Source organism: Lissotriton vulgaris, chromosome 2_1 (assembly GCF_964263255.1).
Source record: "Lissotriton vulgaris chromosome 2_1, aLisVul1.2, whole genome shotgun sequence".
Classification (NCBI taxonomy): Eukaryota; Metazoa; Chordata; class Amphibia; order Caudata; family Salamandridae; genus Lissotriton; species Lissotriton vulgaris.
In genome coordinates, this window is record NC_141687.1 from 121,654,588 (window position 1) to 121,676,117 (window position 21,530).

General features: G+C 46.3%; 1 protein-coding gene across 1 annotated transcript in view; it reads right to left on the reverse strand.

Moving 5' to 3' along the window:
* Nucleotides 1-3,371: 3,371 nt before the first annotated feature.
* The window catches only part of LOC147729675 (GPI-N-acetylgalactosamine transferase PGAP4-like), a 50,657-nt gene continuing 32,498 nt past the window's right edge, over nt 3,372-21,530 (reverse strand). Inside the window, exon 2 of the mRNA XM_086954561.1 lies at nt 3,372-9,913. Coding sequence (XP_086810687.1) covers nt 8,642-9,811 — 1,170 coding nt within the window. The 5' untranslated portion in view covers nt 9,812-9,913 and the 3' untranslated portion in view covers nt 3,372-8,641. The remainder of the gene's footprint in view (nt 9,914-21,530) is intronic.

A 21,530-nucleotide genomic window follows, 5' to 3' on the forward strand; every position in this document is an offset into this window, starting at 1 on the left:
TACATGGATGGTTAAGTCTATAAATTGTCACTTATTTTCAATTCAGAGTTTGTAATATTGTGTTTTGTAATCGGAAATTTTTCATTAATATGTATTGTCACTCTTCTCTTGTCATTTATACTATTTTCTTGCTTTGTACTTTCATGGATACAATGTATATCCGAATAAAGTTTATGAACTGAACTGTATGTGGTTGTGTATGTGTGGTTCTGTGTGTGATTGGGTGTGGTTGTGTCTGTGTGTGGTAGAGTGTGTGTATGTGTGGTGTGTGTATGTGTGGTTGTGTGTGTGTGTGGTTGGGGTGTTTATGTGGGTGTGTTTGTGTGTGTAGTTGGGTGTGGTTGTGTGTGCATGTGGTAGTGTGTGTGCGTGCGTGTGGTAGTGTGTGTGGTTGTGGTGTGTATGGTTGTGGGTGTGGTTGTGTGGGGTTGTGTGTGGTTTTTGTGTGGTTGTGTGTGTGTGTGTGGTTGTGTGTGTGTGTGTGGTTGCGTGTGTTTGGTTTGGGTGTGGTTAAGTGTGTGGTTGTGCGCGTGGTTGTGGTGTGTGTGTGGTGGTGTGCGTGTGGTTGTGTGTGGGTATGGTTGTGCGTGTGTGTGTGTGGTTTGTGTGTGGTTGTTTGTGTGTGGTTGTGTGTGTGGATGTGTGTTTGTGTGGTTGTGTTTGTGTGTGTGTGTGTGGTTGTGTGTGTGGTTGTGTGTGTGGTTATGTGTTTGTGTGGTTAAGTGGTGGTGTGTGGTTGCATGTGTGTGGGTGGTTGTTTGTGTGGTTATGTTTGTGTGTGTGTGGTTGTGCGTGTGTGGTTGTGTGTGTGGTTGTGTGTGTGGTTATGTGTTTGTGTGGTTAAGTGGTGGTGTGTGGTTGTGTGGGTGGTTGTTTGTGTGTGTGGTTGTGTGTGTGTGGTTGTGTGTGTGGTGTGTCTGTGTGGTTATGTGGTTGTGTGTGTGGTTAAGTAGGAAGCTTCCTCACACTGACCTAGGTTAACTTGAGGCAGCTCAATAATGGGCCAGGCTGAGGAGGGGTAGTACATTGGCAATTACTTATGAAGTCAAACTTTGTGAGGCCTAGATCAGCAAAGGAAGACATAGAAAGCTCAGGATTTTACAGTTCTCTGCCATTTCTGCTCAAGGGTTCAACAGTGAGATTGGCCCAGAGCCGTCGATCTCAATGATTAAAAGTTAATGCTTTCACTTGCCCCAGTACCAAGGTCTTCCTCTTTCCTCTGAAAAAGTAGTCTGAAATCATCACCTTCTCGCCTAAAACAAGTTTTGCAAACAAAATAGTCCTGAAAAGCAGATAGCAATTAGGCATAATAACTGCTATTGGCACTCAGCGGCGAAACACAGGCCCCCATCGGACGGGGGTGGGGAGGGGGCCGACAGTAGACTACCCCAACCCTAGAGGGGGTCCCTAATTCAGGTCGAGGTCACTGAATATCTGTGAGAAAAGGAAGCCTCAAGGCCAAAGGAAGCCTCAAGGCCCCTCATCACATTCTTACACCGCTGGACGCACATGCTGTTTTGCACCTGGAGGATACCAGAAATAGCAGTGCATGAAAAAAATTGCCATTTCTGCGCCATTTTTCAGATTACTAATAGATCGATCAGGGCATATCATAAGACCATTAAACTCAAGAGCTTGTAGTAGTCTTGAAGTGTAATCCACCAGCTCTCCACAGCCTGCCTCTACACACTCGCACTCTCACACCTTGTGGGTCCCAAGTGTTGCTTTGCGCTCTCTGGCACTCTACGGACTGCTAAATTGAGGGATTAAATAAAATCTCAGCCGGAAATGCCAGTATAGATGGAAGAAAACAGGAGGACATGCCTGGCACAGCCTGTTTGGTCTGCCCAAATCCAAGCGACTCCTAATCAGTTGACGCTTTTGTTAACGTGATTATTTTCACTAAGACATTTAAAGAGATTCGTTTATAACGGTCAAATACCTCAAATAAAAAGAGAAGAAAACAACGCCTACGATGTTTACATAGGAATCAATCCATGCGAGACCGGGAACTCATTTTAATGATAGTCAAGATGTTTACAGCGTGGTGCCTTGGGGGTGGGGGGAAGCATTGTTGACTGTGAGCCCATGTTAAAGTGATAGAGGGTGCCTAGCTGAAACCTAAAGTGCCACGGGAGACGCTGCAGGGGCCATTGTTGACTGCGCTTGTGCTGTGAATTTTAAAGGGCGAACTTGCGTAGGTCTACAGTTAATTTAAATAAAACAAGCCAGCCAAGCCACGTAAGTTAAAGTGATTGGATGGAGGCAGAGGGGAAAGCAACTTAATGACCCGTGACGGAGGAGATAGATGGCGGCTGCGCGTACATGCACTCATGCTTCAGGCCAGCTAAACTCGGATAGGTAGCACTTTTTTTTGCCCTTTACTAAAGATCGAGCAAGCAGCGCATGCGCTGCTCTAGGCCCGACTTAAAATCTGGTGAAAAGATTGACAAAAGTGAATGAAAAGAGCACAAAGGCACAAGGAGTGAAAGAGAAAGGAAGAAGTACAACGGTTGAAAAGAGTGACAAAAACGAGTGAAAAGAGCACAAAGGCACAAGAGGTGAAAAAGAAAGCAAGCAGAAAATAGTGAAAGATTGACAAAAACGTGAAGTGAAAGAGCAAAAGCCAGAGGGGTGAAATAGCTTGGCAGAAGCCAAGGATTGGTTGAAAGATAATGGAGAAAACGAGCAGGTCATAAGAGGACAGAAGAGGAGAGAGAGTGCAGAAAGTGCAAGCTGGGAGCCTCGAGGCAAGGGAGCAAGGTCCAATAGGGTCTTGACTGGTCGGAGGACCGGTTAACCCGGGAGCCTCAAGGCAAGGAAGCTGGGTCCAAACAGGCCTTGACTGGTCGGAGGACCGTTCTTATGTAAGTGGGGGCTGGGCCTTGGCACCTGCTAGGCTGGCTGCACTGGGTCAGTCTCAGTCATGTGTAAGACCCACCTAACTTATAATGGCTATCTTACACCTAACTTATAATGGTTATCTTAAAACCTTGAAGCCACGTGAAGGAGACACCCACTGTCAGCCCAGTAGATTTCACAACGGACTGGTGTCTCTGAAAGGCTGGTAGGACTGTATTAGTGCCAGTTACCAGCCAGGCATGTTAGAGGTGGAATCTGTCTTGATATGTGCAGGATGGGTAATAGCTGGGTCAAAAGTTCACTGTTCAGGAAAATGCTGCAAACAGGCTAGACAACCGTCAGGTGAGACAGATCCTTAATTTTCCATCCCACTCAGCAGAGTGATTTCTTAGGATATGTGTTTTACGGACTAAACAGTAACACTAACACTTAGCCCATGAAAAGTATACAGTGTGCTCGTGCCCGGGAACTACAAAATGATGTCCTTTGCCAGAAGTCATAAAATGTAATTTAGTTAATCAAAAAACTTTACTAAATATTCATCAAAATACCACATATTACCCAATTGATCACAGTTTATATCATGTGCCACTCTGCATGTCATCTACATTGTACAATCGCTAGATGCCAGTGGCTTTTGAACACAAGTTACACAGGTTATTTGCAGGTATATTGCGAAACGGTTAGTGGCGTGGGCTACATTTGAATAGGTCGATCTTGAAACGTGTAAGATGTGGGCTATTGTTGAGCAGATATACCCTGAAACCTGAGTGGTAAGTGGGCCAGATTTGAGTAGGTTTATCCTCAAACCTGAATGAGACAGGGGTAGATTTGAGCAGCACTCTGAAACCTGTGAGAGATGTGGGTTAGATTTGAGCAGGTGTATCTGTTGTAACTTACCCCTGGGTTCCCGCCTCTCCTTTCCTTCCCACCCCTGCCCTCTTCCCCACTTGGTATGCCCCGTGCTGTCACCTCAAGACTGCAATTGAAGGTTGGGTTGATGTCGATCCCGTCAAGCTGGGAGCACCTATGTTAAACAGAACTGAATAAAGGTTCTTGAATCTTATAACGTGTGGACCTTCATTACTACACTTTTGGAGACGAGGGTGGGATACGAACCCAGGTAACGGAGCTGAGCCAGGGTCAGTGAGGTGTCTCCCCCCTGGAAGAGTTTGAGCTTGGACGTGGATAAGAAAAAAGAAAAAGGAGGTGATTTGATGACTTACCCGCATGAGGAGCCGCTCACTTGTAATCTGATTGGGAAGAAACGAAGATTAAAGAAGAGGTTTTCGGGCCATATCCTGATTTAAAGGAGGCTGGTCGCAACTTGAACGGCGAAAAGCACGGCACACCGGTGAACCCACCACGTGAGGAATATTTGACATGATGTGCAAAAGTGTATGACGGCAGTGGGAAGAGTGAGTTTTCCATACCCTATGGATTTTTGAATTGAGGTGCTGTGAATGGCAAGCAAGATTTGAGATAGGAATGAGTCGGAAATAATTTTCACTTGGACTTAGAAAGGATTAAAGGAGACAGTAAATTCCGATTTAACCTTGGGCGTTCCGTGAAATTGATATAGTACAGGAAAGCAAGACCCAAGTCGGAGAACAAGGGGATCTGCGCAGGTCTATGAGGAGAGCCTTTGAAGCTGTGTGAGGAGAAGTGAGCGGAGCAGGGAATGAAGTTAATCTCTGACACCGCATTGGAAACTGATCTGAGGCAGCGCGTCAAGCGATTTAAGCAAAAGTGATTGACGGCATTGTGAAGCGGGTATCCCCTAACACAAAGTATTACTGGATTGTGGGAAAAGAACAGGCTCTGTGAATTCCGGCATATTCAGATATACAATTGAGATTATAATTTCCCTAGGACTGAGAACGGATAAAAGGGGACTGGTGAATACAGATTGAAACTTGGGAGCTCTCGCTGAAATAAAAAAAAAAGTACAGGAAGGCTGTACCCAAGTTGGACAACACTGAATCGGTGCAAGTTCATGAGGTGAGCCTTTGAAGCTGCGTGAGGAGTTGTGAGCGGAACAGGGAGTGCAGTAAACCTCTGGTACCGCGTTTGAAACTGAACTGTGGCAGCGCGTCAAGCGGGTAATGCGTAATCTCTTTAGAATTTTAACTTAAGGTTGACAAGGATTTTGAAATTACAGGCGTCATTGGGCCGTATTTTTTTTTTTTGTGTATGATAGTCTCTTTCAAGTGAAAATATTGAAAAGCGAGGGTCGAGTTATACTGTTCAGATTGACAAGAAGACCCGTAGTCAGCTCACACGGGAATCTGCGCAAAGCATTTGAAGTAAACTCTGGAAGCCGTGAGGGGAAGCAGTAAGCGGAGCAGGAAACAAGATCATCTCCTCAGAACTTCAACGTCCAACAGAGCGAACGTTTTTACGTAGAGCGTCAAAGGGGCCATCTTGAGTGTGAAAGACACCTTGTCGTGAAGAAACCCTTCTACATGATTAATACGGAAAGAAATATATAATCTCAGGCGGTAGTAGTAAGGAGAAAAAAAAAAAGAAAACAAAGAGTCATTTATCAGAACTTAACCACGAATTATAGTACGAACGGCGCTTCAAGACGAGTTGAAATTTCGTGCTTAGTGAATGAGGTATTGTGGAACGTCACAACAGGGCACATCACACACAGCGTGGCACACAACAATAATCTTCGGAGATTCATTTGCTGGTAGAGCACTAAGACTGTATCCTTTAAAGAAAAATACTAGGGAAAGTGTAAACTTTGTTGTGTGCGGAACAAATATAACAGAAAGAAGTAATCTGTATTCGTGAATAAAAGGGGGAATTTTATGAGAAATTTACATTAGTAAAAGCACAATGTGTAACTTACCGCCACCTGAGCCATTAATGAAAGAAGAGGGTACAAGTATCGCTGATTGGGAAGAGAGGAAGGATTATTATAAGAATTGTATATCCATTTTGGATGAGAAGGATGAACCACTTAAACTAGAGAAAAAGGCGGAAATATTGTTGAACAGTTTAGGAGCTGGTGGATGGAAAGTGTACTATAACATAGAAATGACAATCATTAAGGGAACAAACAGAAACGTATTGGAAAATGTCTTGTTTTAGATGAACACTATAAGCAAGAAAATGTCTTGTTTTAGATGAACACTATAAGCAAGTAGGGAGTGCCAGTGCACAAGGGAACAAAATATACAGAGAAGAGGGAGATAACGAAATGGTGGTGAACCAAAGTGAAGCTAAACTTGTGTATACCATCAATATAGGTGGAGTATTTATTGGCTTTATCGCTGACTCAGGGTCACATAGTACAGTAGTAGAGAAAAACATATGGAAGAGTGAATTATCAATAACGCTAGGATATGAATTGGAAGAAGTAGACACGACCCAGGGAACTGACACGGGTGAAAACATTATCTTGAGTGGAGGAGGAGAGATGGAATGGTGTTACATGAAGAGAAGTACTTGGGGTAAGGTTTATAATTCAGTAGAAGAGTTCGCTGTACTGGAAGGGGATGAACAAAGGAAATTAAGAATAACGCAAAATCCCAAAAGTTCTGATCCCAGGAGAGGGCTGGCTGTGAAAGAAAGTAGTCAAATTTCCAGGCTGGAGATGTTGAGGGTGAAGACGCCACCATCTATGGACAATGAAGTAGGGACAAGAGAGGAATAAGGGGATAAAAGAAGCAGCTATAGTCAAATTCGAAAGAAATCAAAATACGTCCTTGGGAAAGGATGTTGAAGACAATATAAGCAAAAATTTCGGGAAAATAATCAGTGAACATGATGTTCTGGAAGAAAAAGAGTTTGTCTATGAGGAAACATGTGTGGTTACACAATCCACGAGGGTAGAGGAGGACCTTTGCAAGCCTACCCGCCTCAAAGATGAGAAAGCATGGAGCTCAACGGCACTGGTCGAATCTAAACCTATGACAAGTGAGAAGTATGTTGATGACATGTACCTGGAAGAAGTAGCTTGTCAGAGTATCTTTAAGTCAAAGAATAACAAGCAAGGAGAGTACTGGGATTGGTTATATAGCGAAGAGTCTGAGAAGGAAAGTTAGGATTCACACAAAAGCGTACGAGGTCAGTACTCAAAAGGTCCAGGAGGAAGGAACAGGATGCTTATAGAAGGCTGGAAAGAATATGTGTTAGGGTACACAGGAGACACAGCCACATTCTCAAGTGGAATCCATTTGACGAAGTCGGAGGAAAGTCCGGTCCTTGAGGAGGCATGTACAGAAGGATGTACGAGTGGCTCTGGCACAGAGTGCAACAAGAGAAATTATGCTGGACCTAATGCTGATGAGGACGATGAGAAGGTAACCGGTTGTATGAGTAGGGTTAGAAGCAGCGTAATATGGTCCAGGAAATTTCCGAAGAAAAAGGATCCTAAGGAGGTTGTCACTCTCCAGGATGGTGAAGTGGTACGAGAGATTGAGGACTAGAGCACGTCAGCATAAAAGATTGTTTGGGCTGAATGGCATTTGAGGAGTCAGTGGAAGAGTACTAAAAGGCACCCGTACCCATACTAAACCCTCACCATGAAGTATACTTAGGGAGTGATCTGATGCCTATAGAAACTGTGGGGGAGCTAATTTCAGGTTTTCAATAGTCTCCATCGTACCTTTTTGGGAAGTCCATTCATCTATGTTGAGGAAGAGAGAGCGGGGCTATGGCCCACACGGAACAAGCAAACTTGGTTTACAGCAACACCACAGGAGAAGGTGGAAGTGGTGAGAACTACATGGATGTGGTTGTGATAAACGCAGAAAATGACACTGAGGAGTGTAACCTTTTCCGTGACAACTGGGCCATTTCAAGAACAGACTTTTGTAGTACAAGTATCGCTGGTCTCAACGGTTACATGCGTTTTTGTTTTTCTTCTGTTTCTGCTGAAGGAGATGTGTTACGTTGGCACTCAAAGCTGTCTGGTTGAAGGGGTCTGGAGTCAGCTTATTATCACACAAAGCTTACTGGTTGAAGGGGTTCTGGATTCAGTTTATTGTTGACAGGAAAGGGGCGGGGGCATAGAAGAGATAGTCTATGGCATCTTACCTCCCCGTCCTGGCATAGACAGTTTAACATGTGTCTAGGGGTACTCTGCCACCTTTGGTAGAGGCTAAGGGCTTCTTCCATCTGGTCAACCCTGGCGTATAACCTGGGAAAGCGTCTTGTGCGCAAGACTCGTTGTTGCGCCCCCGTGCGCATACGTTGTATCCATCCCCTCCTGTGTCCTCCTGCTTTCCCCCTACCTATCTCTCTCTCTCTCGCTCTCCCCTGCTCTTTCCCTTCTTTTTCCCCGCTCCTAACCATCGTTTGTTTCTCTTCCTCCCTTCCCCAACCTACCTTAGTCTCCCTAGGGAGGATGATGTGTTGTAACTTACCCCTGGGTTCCCGCCTCTCCTTTCCTTCCCACCCCTGCCCTCTTCCCCACTTGGTATGCCCCGTGCTGTCACCTCAAGACTGCAATTGAAGGTTGGGTTGATGTCGATCCGGTCAAGCTGGGAGCACCTATGTTAAACAGAACTGAATAAAGGTTCTTGAATCTTATAACGTGTGGACCTTCATTACTACAGTATCCTAAAACCTACGGGAGATGTGGACTTGATTTGAGCCAATATATTCTGAAACCTGTCAGACATGGGATATCCCAGAACCATTGTGAAACGTGGGGTAGATTTGAGCAGGTATGTCCTGAAACGTTTATAACACCACTAGTTTATTTAGTTGCCAGAATGCGTTTAGTGGGGGAATGATTGAAGTTGGACAGTAACATTTTCGCAAATCACTTTCTTGTAATCCTCCCCCTTGGGAGGCTTGAGAAGATTCCTATGTGCTGCACCAGATTGGGTTCCACCACTAAAGCCCATTCCTCGGTCTGCTGCAGGACAGAATAAAGGGCTATGTCCTTTGCAAAGCCCGGCTTGCAGTTGACCTTTGACAGGTATCCAAGCACCCGCTGAGCTGATGAAGTAGAGTAAAGCATGGCTTGCGTACAACACTCCGTGGCAGGCGCCAGATTGTAGAGTGAGGGAGACAGACGGCGCAGTTCCAAGAGGTAGTGGCGGCCAAACATTTCCACCAATACCATGCTATACAGGGCAAAGAAGACGACGGTACGCCATGTGGGGCGTGTCTGTCTACTGGCCTGGGCATACAACAAGCTGCAGATTGTGCCCACAAACATTCCAACACCCACCCACTCCAAAATCCTCATGGGCTCTGGGTTCAGATAGTTCTGCAGACGCTCAGGGTGATAGAGTTTGACATACAAAGCACCTCCAAGAGGCGTCCCTGGAAAGCGGAACTGCAGAAGATAGTTCAGCACTTTGAAGATGTCTGCTTCGGGTACAGCATCATCCTCCACCAGCAACACATACTCAGGACTGAAAGACAATAGCGTCTCTTCTAGGCAGTAGATATAATCTTGTTTCTCCTTCTCAAAGGAATTGGTGTGTATGTGCTGAGGGTCAGTGGTAATATATTGAGCGTCAGTGATGTTCCGCTCTGTGTGATGGAAAATCCTGTTCAAAATCACAGCATCCTCATGGCTACTTGGCTTTCGATCAACATTGCATATGAAGAGGTGTGTACGAGGACAGTCATTTCCACATTCCGCCAGGAGGCGATGAAAGTGTGACACCACTTGCATTAAGTAATGGTACTGGGGCGACCTCCGGACAGTGATGACTGTGATTACCAACCGCGTCTTTGCATCCGACTCCCCAGGGAGACGAGGTGACAATGTCACATTCATGGGTGGAAGCAGTTGCTTCAGATACTCAACAGCTGCTTGTCCTTCCTTCATGCTGTGTGACAGATGCTCCTTAGTCATGAGGTGAATCGGATTGGGGGTGATGACAAAGAACGTCACCACAAATAACAGAGTTCCCTGAAGTCGTGGATTGGACAAACAGGACCTTCTCTTGCGGTTAGGCGTCACTTGCTGGACCATTTTGTGATCTAGGGAAAAAGAGGTTCATTTATTCTGCTCCTTCTGCTGTTATTTCGTCAGACGGAGGCAGTTCAACTTCACCATTCATTTGAGGTAAACATCCTAGAGAAATAAACAAATATATTTATTTTTGCCTCCACTTTTAATGAAAAATATACATTGTTCACATTTCGTACATTACATTTGTTCCGGACATCTTAATGAGAAAGATCTATATTTTAAGCAATGAATCACTGCAGTAATATAAGACAGAACACCGACTCTTACATCTTGCATGAATACTGAATGTTATGGTTAGGAGGATGACCGTTCTATTGCTTTGAGGAGGAGTACCTTTTCTGGCAGGGGTACAGCTAATATGCAGCTTATAGACACATTTAGAACTTGGAGAAACAAGAGCACCAACATAAATGGAAAGCTCCCACCCTTCCAAACTCATGCTTAATGTAGCCCAACGGCTGGAGCCGACGACCTCGAACAAGGGTAACTGGGTTTGAAGCTCAGCAGGGACATTCAACCTGGTATTTTGGGCAAATCACTTAATCTCCACGTGCCTAACAAACCGAATGTATCCGTCTGTAACGCAACTGGTGCTCATGTAAAGCGCTCTGGTACCTTCGGGTCGAGTTCGCGCTATATAAACGCCCCCCACCCCCCAAAAAAAACATTTTTTTTGCTTCAGCTGGCTCTGTCGTTGGAAAACACTAACCTGACTACCTGTCTGACAAAACAGCCAGGTCTAAGGGACATGCCTCAAATTCTAAATCGGGAGGGGCAATCGTCGCTGGTTTTTCTAGGCTGGGGCAACATGGTAGACTTGGGAAAAATCCCTCCATATCGGATAATTGCTATTTTGACTTTTTTCCAGGCTAACTCAAAGTGGGAGTTTATTTCTGGGAAAATAAATGTGGAGCAGGCTAAAAAATACACAGCAGCCCACTGGCATTCACCGGAGTTATATCTGATCCAAAAGGCCGCGTGTGCACTTAAGACATAGAGATCCCCGCCAGGCAGGGATCATTTTGGAGTAACGCTGGTGGAGTACCACTGAGGGCAGAGGAGGTGCCTCTGCCAAGCTTCTGGGCCTGCTGGCTATTCCCAAACGCTACAGTGATGTGGTCTAGGCAGCATCTACAGCAGCATTGTTTTATTTTCTGACTACGGCGTGCCTGTTCTCACAGTTTTTCTTGTCTTCTCTGTATGACAGGTGTTTATATGTTTGTGCTATTGTGTTGAAATGTTCATGTGCCCGCCACGGCTGAAGCCCATGTGATGTTATCATTGGAATATTAGAGCTGGCGCTATGTCAAGGATAATATTTAGTCGCTTAAAATGTGAGGTTGAGGCGAAAGGGGTGATGAGTTGACTAGTGAATGGGGGAGGTCAGGATTCACAATTTTAAACAGGCAACCTTGAAAGTAGCCTTTACACAGGCAGCAATTCACCATTTTAGAATTACCATGGGCTTCTTTTGCTTTCAAACTGATCCTAATGGAGTTACCAGGTTACTGAAGACTTCAATGAATCTCAGTAAACCAGCTTTGCTCCCTCAAAAGATAAGCTGCAGAATCTGAGGAGAGCACATAGTCGAACTGCTAGGATTCATTACATGAAAAAATGTATATGTGAGAACGTACACATTTCAAATCAGGCCGACAGATGGTTATATATGTCACCGCACATTATGCACCTTATGTTCTGGAATGATGTCTTTGCCCGTCTAATATTGCTGAGAGCACAAAGAGCCTGAAAGAAATAGGTTCCACTGAGACAAAGCGGAGGCACTATGTAAAGAAATTTCTGCAGCATTCTGGTAACATCTATATATCAGTGTATGGAGTTTCAAAAGAGTGTAGGTCGACTTAGACTCAGAAATATTTCTTTAAAAAAATAAAATAGGTGGTTCGCTTAATTTTCACTTACTATTGTGCAAACATGAAACCTTGTTCAAGCACCTCGTAAGTAGATTGTAGTAAACAAAAGAAGTACACTGCTGCACGGACTTGAGCTGATATTTTTGCAGACAATGGACATGCAACCCTGAGGTAGCTTAGCATCCACCCCACTGCCTATCGTGCATGACACAATGTAATAGGTACTAATCTGTATACTTCCCAACAGGAGAGGGTTAACATGCCCATCTATAGATCTGGGGTGTAACACAGGCCCCCGCAGCCCCCGCGGTGCGGGGGGTCCTCAAGCTCGAGGGGGCCCTTTCAGAAGAGTACCCTGTCCGAAGAGTTCCTGATTGAGTCCGGAGGGGGCCCCTCCACATACCTTGCAGGGGGGCTCTCTCACATTTTGTTACACCACTGCTATAGGTGCAGGGATGTTGGGTAGGTACATGTGTGAGCACACACGCACCATACCAAAATCCTGACAACATAACTTAGAACACCAGAGCATCCATTTGGCTCTTCAATTCCAGGACCTGTAAGGAGCGATTAATAAAATGATTATGATGAATCAGAGTATGGGTAGGTGCTATAGTATAGTTTTATTACTTACAAAGTCCCTGATGCAGTGGGGAGCAGTTTGCATCTGCTAGAGCAATGGAGGGTGTTGGCAACTGCCCTAACCTCCCTCTCCATGACTTCAAGTATACACTGCAAACCCTAGTGATTCTCAGGAAGTACAACTATGGAAGTACAACCCTCTGTGGTCAAACTCGATCCAAAATGGCTCCTCTAAGAGCCTCGTTCAGCTCTGCTACAAGGCTAATCACCGGCTCAAACGACCACATCACACCCGATCTGAAATCCCTCAACTGGCTACCTTGCGAAGAAAGAATCCAGCTGAGAATTGCCTGCATGACACATAAAACTCTCCACCTCAAAACCCCTAATTATCTCGCTCAGAAGCAAAAACTTTCTAGTGGCTGCAGATCTTCCAGAAGCTCCAACAACTTACTTCTGAAACCTCAGAGATTCCACAAGAAGAAAACTTACAATCAATCTTTTTCTGGGATTTCCCAGATAATTTGGAACACACTGCTCCCTGAAGTGAGAACGAACACCTCAATTTTTTCAGGGCCGGACTGGCTACCGGTCGTTTTGGCATGCTGCCGAGCTGGGGGCTGATTTTGTTGATGGGGACCTGCGTGTGCTGAATGAAATTCGTTTTGCTTTGTTGATTTTGAAGCACACGCAGGTATCCATCAACAAAATTAACCCCCACCGCAGTGACATCAGCCCCCAGCTCTGCAGCATGCCAAAACGCCCAGTAGCCAGTCCGGCCCTGAATTTTATCCTTCAAGAAAAAGTAAAAGTACTCCGTATGAACAAATTTTTGCCATATTTCCTAAGATCACATCTTTTCGTACCCATTCCGATTCCTCAAGCACACTCATGACTACTGCTCACTTTCTACTTGACTGTTTTCAACTCATCAGTCCTGACATTACCCTCCCCTTCCTTGATACTGCCTGATCCTATAGTTGTCTTGACTATGATATTATTGTTCTTATTGGTCGTTTGCCTCTGTTCTCTGAACAATGATCAATTGTACCCACCCTCTTCTGGGTTCTACCTTATCCTGTATTTTTCTCGAATATGAAATGATTGCTATTATTGCTTTGTGTTCTCTGATCGCTGTAAATTTGTAAAGCGCTCTGATACCCGCCAGGGTCATGTTCCAGTTATAAAAAAAACTATCAAAATAAATAAATAAATTAACCTATCCTCCTGGGCTGCTGGTCCTACAATGGTTATCGGCCAAACCTCCTCAAATTACTTCCTCACCCGGAGATTGGGAGTTTCAGTTTTTGATATCTTCTCTCCATCTTCCTGCATGTCTTTGGCCGCTGGGACTGCACAGGTCCAAAGAGGTGCTGCAGTATCTATCCACCAGTGGTTCGAGCCATCCGGGCTTTGTACTATTTAGTTCTTCGGGCACCCCCTCATCTCATGGAGAGCCGCTATCCGTCTGGGGATCTCCTGAAGTAAACACATATCTTTCCTCCCACCTTTACCTTCAGTGGTGCAGGGAGGAAGCTCACCACCTGAGGTGTACCTCACCCTGTGGCTCCTCTCAAATAAACCAGTAATTAGCTCCTCGAATATCTTTGCTTCAAACCTGCAGCCCCTCCTTGCAGGCATGCAATCAATCATTCACTTGCAGGCATGGTCAGTCACACCATACTGACATGCACATTTCCGACATTCCTCCTGTCACTTTCAGAGGCATAGATATCCCTTTACTGACGATTGTCCAACCCTCTACAAATCTGACATAACACAGGAATCTTGTAGCGAGACACACACGTGTCAGCTGGCCTCCAATGAAGGAAAAAGTCACTACAGTAGTTTCTTCTGAGGCCCAAACAGAAAGAATTGTACATGCCTCGTCTCTGTCTAGAGTCTCTCAGTTGGCAAAATAGATGGACTAGAATGCAGCCCAAGTGATCAAAAGCGGCTGAGATTATTTCAAACATTCCTTTCTCCTGTTTGTTGCAGTACACTGACAGTCTAAGTGTGATGGATATTCAAAGATATGGGTCCAGTTGTCAACTGAAATGCTTAATTTACATCTCAGATCAAATGTTCATCCGTAGTTAGTGAAAGCAATCCATAAAAAAACAATATGTAAAATATTTATCTTGCAGCACACAGCAAAGTGATGGAAGAAATGCTTCAATGAATCTCAGCCGGTGGTGTTCGTTGGAGCTGCATTCCAGTCGATCGTTGTTCACCTACTCTGGCACTTAAGACAGAGGCCAGCCATATTTCAATCATTTTTGGTCCTACTCCTATCGAAATAGTCCAGACGGAACTGTCGGGCCAGGTCCACTCCAGATAACAACACAAACAACCCCAGACCAGGTTAAACCTACTGGGCCTCTTTAGTGAGATACAGCAGGAATCTGCTGTCATTGATCCCTGTTTAGGTCGAGCATCAGCACGCATGTGCTGTCTGCAAGACCTGCTGTTATCAACACTACAACTTTCCCCCCACTTTTTCCCAACTCCGGCTAACCACTGGCGCACTCCTGCGTCGCTCTTCTTTGCTGCCTCCTTAGTCGTTTGCTTTGGCCATACCTCACTTCCCTTCAAGGCTGAGCCGCACCAGTAAATCACAGTTTCCTTTCCGCTTCCATTGTTGATATGTTGGTAGGAGAAATCTTTTTCCTGTTTCCAGTGCCACGACTTCTGGTGCAGCAGTCGCTGTGTCCAGCCATCATCTTGCTTCGGTGTGAGACTGGCAGATTCCTCTGCTACAAAGAGCCAATTCCTACAGGCGGATGCTGTAGAAATAATTTCTAACTTTTTTCATGCTTCAGTGCGAACCAACTTTAAATAGTAGTGCAATAGCATTGCTGTATTAAATGTACACCCCGTATGCGCCTGGGATCAGTAGCCACCTTCATGCATGCGCTGAAGTAGGCACATTATAGGATCGCGCCACATGTCTGATGACCAGAGACCCTGCAAATTAAGGAAGGTCCAAGTTCAGGTAAGTAAATTAACAAGGCGCGCTTATGCAAAAGGAGCGCCGTTTTTAATACTTGTGAAAAGAAGTGAATATTGTTAACATCAAAAATCCTGCAGTAGTCCCACCTGTCACCCCATGCATTGAGATATGGTAAGCAGACCATGAAGCACCAATGGTCACCAGTGGTGATGCTCTCTGTGGGTGTCCATGCCTTAATCTTGGGCTATAGGGCCTGTACAGCTCGAGGGCGTGAGTGTAGTGCTAGAAGATGCATTGGGCTATCTGGCCTGTTTTAGGATAGCTCTTATGTAGTTGAGTCTCATGACGTGCATGGAAGCTGCAATTGGCAGTACACTCTGGATTAATTATCTTTCAGGCTGCGGCTAGCTGGTACTGCACCTATTTTAATCCTTTTGGCTGTCTGTTCCTCCTTTTGTGTCGATCTTGGAGTCACAGTACCCACCGGGCCGGTGGAGCTGTGCCCCTCACCTGCAGGATCCGCGGGTGATCTGTGTTGACTGAGTGCTGTTTTTTCCTGTGCTTCATCTCTCTGCTCAGGGTCCAGTGCCCCCTTGTGCCCGCATATGCTTCTCCTCTGTCAGTGCAAACTCAGTCTTCCCTCTTTCAGCCCGTCTTCTTCTGGACATCTTGCGATTGTAAGACAGCATCCCTCTCTGCTCTCTTCCCCTCTCATATTGCGGTAGGCTGACGACTGCATGGGAACGTGTGGCAGGCTTATTTTTTTTATAACTTTCCTTCCGTTTGACATACAAAATGTTTTTTGTTAGGCTCTGCGTATTATGCAGCAGATAATTAATGATTTACTGCACTTGCAGCATAATTAGCTATGTGGAAAACGCAACAGCTGGCAAATCTCACAGTTACGTTTAATTTACAAAGCAAGGGGCCTCAATGTGACCCCAGCTTCTGGGCACATGTGCAAAAATAATCTGGATGAACAGTTCTTATGGTCTGCACCAGGGGTCGTGTTGTAGCAATACCAACGCTGTTACCTAAAATTTTCGTATTGTATGTGTGGCTCAATGGTTAGAGCAGGCAGAACTCGATGCAGAGCTCTGGCCAGGGATCAGGGTTCGATTCCCACCTCGGCGGGTCTCGAGCTCATTAATTCCCCATACCGGATATTCTCTCCTCAGTGCCTATTCTGATCATGGGTCCCACGCTGCAACTCTGGGCATTAGCTTGCTTAGTCTCCACAACGGCCCCCACAACGCGAGGGATGCCTGGTCTGCACCATGGGGGTGCCCAGGAGTGGACACTTCACAGGGAAAGCCAGGAAGGGTTCCCTTGCGGTATTCGTACAAGTGCCGGGAAACCCACTGCGGGTAGCTGTGCGCTATACAAGTACAAAACATTTATGTGCAGCCGCGCTTTAACTTGTTTTTTTATTCAGGAATGGCGGCCGCGTTATTGACTCATGCCATAACATCTTTTCTTTAAAGCACTGTCGTTTAAAGACAAGCTTTGTGTTATTTTTTCAAGCACGTAGCACGCTTCAGGTCTCAGAATAGCAGCCACGCATTTGTATTTTTGCAGATTTATATAGCGCAAACTCGACCCAAAGGTATTGGAGCGCTTCACATGAGCACCAGTTACGTTGCACAAGGACAAATTAATTGTTTTGGGTAGGTACGGGGAGATTAAGTGATTTGCCCAGAATCACAGGACGTGGAGTCGAACCCGAGGCTCAACCTTGCTTTCCCAGCTCCAAAGTCGGCAGGCTAGCCGTGAGACCACCAGGCCCGGTTCTAGCGGGTGGGCCGGGTGGGCCAGGCCCACCCAAACATGAACCTGGCCCACCCAAACATGAACCGTGGCCCTGACGTCAGGGTTGCAACAGCAAATGGCCACGGCAATTAAAACGTTCATTTGAACGTTATTTTTCTTAGGAGTTGCGCGATTGGGCCTGGGCTTTTTCTCACAGGCACCCCCAATCGCGCTTCTCCTTTTAGGAAGGTGGGTTGTGTCCCCGCCCACTTGTGCAGGTACAGGGGCATGGGGAAGGGGAGAAATCCTCTTTGGCACAGGGTAATGTGTTGTGTGTGCACTGTCCTACTGCGTGGATATTTTAGCGCTGGAGAAAAGAAGTTTGTTGATCCAGATTCACCTTTACTGACCCCTTCAGCTGTTTATGAGATCGGAATGTGCCACAGAGTTTGAACAGAGCAAGAGAATGTGTGGCTATTGTTTCGTTTTTAGGTTTCGCTGGGGGGCGGAGCCGTTAGGCTCCTCCTCCAGAGAAATCTGTAGTTTCTAGTATGGGTGACTTGAACACGCCCCTCTGCTTCATTGGCTAGCTCCATAAATGGAGGCTAGCCATTGGAACAGAGAGGCGTCCGTCAATGCCGGACCAGACACGGGGGCGTTCCCGAGATTCTTTGGCTTTTGCCGACGTCACGCGACGCCGGGAACGCCCCCGAGTCTGGTCCGGCCGGGCCGTGCTTGCTGCTGTCCCTCTCCACCCTTTTTGCATCGTATTCAAGGCCGTGGGCGGGGTTTATTTTTTTTTTTAGTCCGTTTTGTTTGGTCATTGTGTGGCCGATCTCCGCCAGAGGAAGTCCATGCTGGCCGTTCCCGCCCCCCCTCCCGCTGTCCGTGTGCCTCCCCGCCCCCCCCCTCCCGCTGTGCTGTCCGTGTGCTCGTTGGTTGCTTGTGCTTGTTTATTTTGCCTGAAATAGTGAATGCTCTGTTACTTGCTGAGATCTGTTTATTTGAAACATGTTTCCCGCCTCCCGAGCCGCAGCCGGTCCCGATGCCGATGTAGCACGGCCTCCGCTCTCCCCGCCTCCCTCTCCCCTCCCACAGCAGATCCCCCGCCTCCCCTCCCACAGCAGATCCCCGCCTCCCTCGTCTCTGGTCGGGCTCCCGGCAGCTGTTCTTTGCTAAAGCATCTCCCCGCCTCCCTCTCCCCTCCCACAGCAGATCCCCGCCTCCCCAGCCGCAGCCGGTCCCGATGCCGATGTAGCACGGCCTCCGCTCTCCCCGCCTCCCTCACCCCTCCCACAGCAGATCCCCGCCTCCCCTCCTCCCCTCCCACAGCAGATCTCCGCCTCCCCAGCCGCAGCCGGTCCCGATGCCGATGTAGCACGGCCTCCGCTCTCCCCGCCTCCCTCTCCCCTCCCACAGCAGATCCCCGCCTCCCCTCCCACAGCAGATCCCCCGCCTCCCCTCCCACAGCAGATCCCCGCCTCCCTCGTCTCTGGTCGGGCTCCCGGCAGCTGTTCTTTGCTAAAGCATCTCCCCGCCTCCCTCTCCCCTTCCACAGCAGATCCCCGCCTCCCTCGTCTCTGGCCGGGCTCCCGGCTGTTCTTTGCTGAAGCACTAACAGTTGAACTACTTATGCTTCACTGAAGACAGATGCAGTCCCGTGATAAGTTGATGTGCCAGAATAAATCTTTATTGGAACTTACTTGAAGACGTCTCTTCTTTTGTTGAATATTGTACCTTGGCACACCTTGCAAAGTCATATTTCGATCATGTCTCTTCCAATGTGCTTTTGATTTTGCAACCTAAACTGTTTGGTGTCTTTAGACAACACCAGTCCCAAAGGAACAGGCGGCTTGACAAGCTTACTCTTCGACCCCAGTGGCCCCCTCTCTCCCATCCGCCCAGCCTCTGCCTCCTCTCCGTGTACCACGTTTCGTTGCCCGCGTATTCATATTAGGAGCTCACCCATATGAATTTGCCTGTATTCGTTTGTCCGCTCTATTTATTGAAAGACTTTTTCTGTGGTGCTGCCAAGGCACTTTCTAGCGCTTAGCAATGGGACTCAATGAGCTTGTCAAAGAGAAACTCGCTGAATCGAAGTAGCCAGGACTGATCCAGGGCGTTGGAACCGGCCGCGATGTCAGGATGTCTGGGGGCGTAGCTGGCAGAAGAGGTGGCTTTTCGCCCTCGTGGAATTTTGTGTGGTTCTCCTCACGTCTGAGGTATCTTTGGAGCGGGCTCCAGAGTGTAGCGCCTTGAAGCTAAAAGGAGCGCCTGTCAGATGTTCTGCACCTCGCAGGACGAATTGCCAGCGAGTTCAGTGAGGCATTGCCGGCCTCGGGTGCCCATATGGCTGCTAGGGGCTAACACCTTGGATATTGACCCACGTGTGATGCTGTGTAGTGCTCTGGGGCAAGCACTCGAGCCATCGCAGAAACTTCAAAGTGCGCGAGATGTGGTCGTGGCACTGATTGACAAGCAGTGACTTGGGCCCCATGTCTCTCTCCCCTCATAAAGGGTTGGTGAAATAAAAGGGTATCAGCCGGGGGGGAGAGGGGACGGGCACGATTGCCACTTTTTTTCTGCCCCCGGCCGTGAATGCAAACTTCTCACTGGAAGACATTACAGTGATTTAGTGTAGAAAACAATCGGCCGCGAGCTGCTCTGTAATGGAGCATCAGTAACTCGCGTTTGCAGTGTCCAACATGTTAATGTATTCGGAGCTGCTAAGTAGCCTAATGTGTCCTGCAACAGCTCAGCATGGCTTGTTCATTCAGCCAGCAGTGCATTGTATTTTGGGACCTATAGTCCGGGTCATTGGAATTATGCAATTTTGTGACCATGGCCTTTTCTGCATAATTATGGCTTTGTGGCATTTTCACACCTAATCCACAATCTGCTGTATAATCTTCACATTTCAATAAAAAAAGGATTGTACCCAACAGGATCAAAAGAGACTGCATGTGCAGCAGCACCTGTTGCCGCGCACTGCAGGGTCCCCCACAAAAGTTACTGGTCACCTTTTTGTTGCCTATTTCTGCATTCGGGAGTCAAAGTGGCTCTGATAGCGTTACCATATCAACAAAATTCAAAATTATGAGGTAATACTAACATCAAATGTGTCACACCATTCTTAAAATGTCTTTTCTTGCTGCATAAGTTAGGCACTGTGCCACATAATTTGATCCTAATTTACCACAAAATTTCAGTGGCCCAGCCCAGAGTTGGCTCTAAAACATTTTTAAACATATGCTCAAAATATCCCAGAATGCCAAATGCTTTTGACTACAATGCCGAAGGAGCATTCAGGTATAGTACATGATATGGGAACATTTGATACCTAGGTACGATGTGAAAAAAGAAACATTAATTTTTTATCAAAACTTCTTGGCCTTCTAATTCGACCTGATTTTCTACCTCTTTTTGTGCACTGCAGAAAAAAACAGTGAACCACTTTTTCCTGCATTCCCTTTTTTTTTTCTGATTCACGTGTTACTTGGTGACTTGCTTGTTCGCGTTGGGCTAGGAAGGGTAGAGAGCCTTTTCAACCATGCAAAATTGAGTAACATCTGCACTGGGCAGACCATTTGCACAAAAAAGGTGATTTCTTCCGTAGGCTGATATTTTTTTTCCATCCCACATTTTTAACAGTTTTGTATGCCCACTACTGCAGCTCACGTCCCTCATTCGTTTTTGCTCATTTGCTACAATATACTTTTCCTGTCCAATATGGGATACATTCTGAGAAAAAAATGAAGCACAACATGGCTATTGGGCTATTCTTTTAAAATGCCCCACTATCCCGCAATCACATATGTGAAATGTTCGGCTAAATTGCTAAACATACTTTTATTTAATGTCATAAATTGTAGAACATTGTGGCTCAGTTTCTTTTAATTGTTAAAGGCTGTGCCCCCAAGACCTACCAACCAAACGCTATAGCTTAATTGCAATATTTAACATTTTATATATTAATTGTTTTATTCATGATGCCATTTTATTTGGATTTGAGACTAATGTAGTTATTTTACACGGGGTGGGGGTCTTCAGAATTAAAAGTTTGAGTACCATTGGTCTATGCCATGGGTACTCGCAAACATTTGCCCAGGGGCCACAAAGTACGGTCTGTGGTGTGACCGAGGGCCGCCCTGATGCCAGCAGGGTGGCAGTAGGGGATCTGGGTGGGTCAGGGATTGTGTGTAAGGTCTAAAAAAATAAATACATGAGAAAGCATTTATTTGCAGGTTAACTAAAGGTAAGTGGACACCCCGTAGTTACTTCATGACTTAATTTAACCTGTAAATAAATGCGCGCATCATTAAAAAAAATCTGAATATTAATGCTGAGCAAGGAAACAGCAGCTCCTGCTGCTGTTCACCAGAGCAAAGGTTTTTGAAACAGTGGTCACTTCTACTGCAGACCGGGAATCCAACACAGTCCTCTTGATTAGCAGTCCTTTTCAGGCTTGTCAGGTAGCCAAGATGAACTTAAAGAACCACTGGAAGGAGCTGCTAACTACAAGACCACCTCAGGAGCGGCTGCAAATGTAAAAACATCTTCC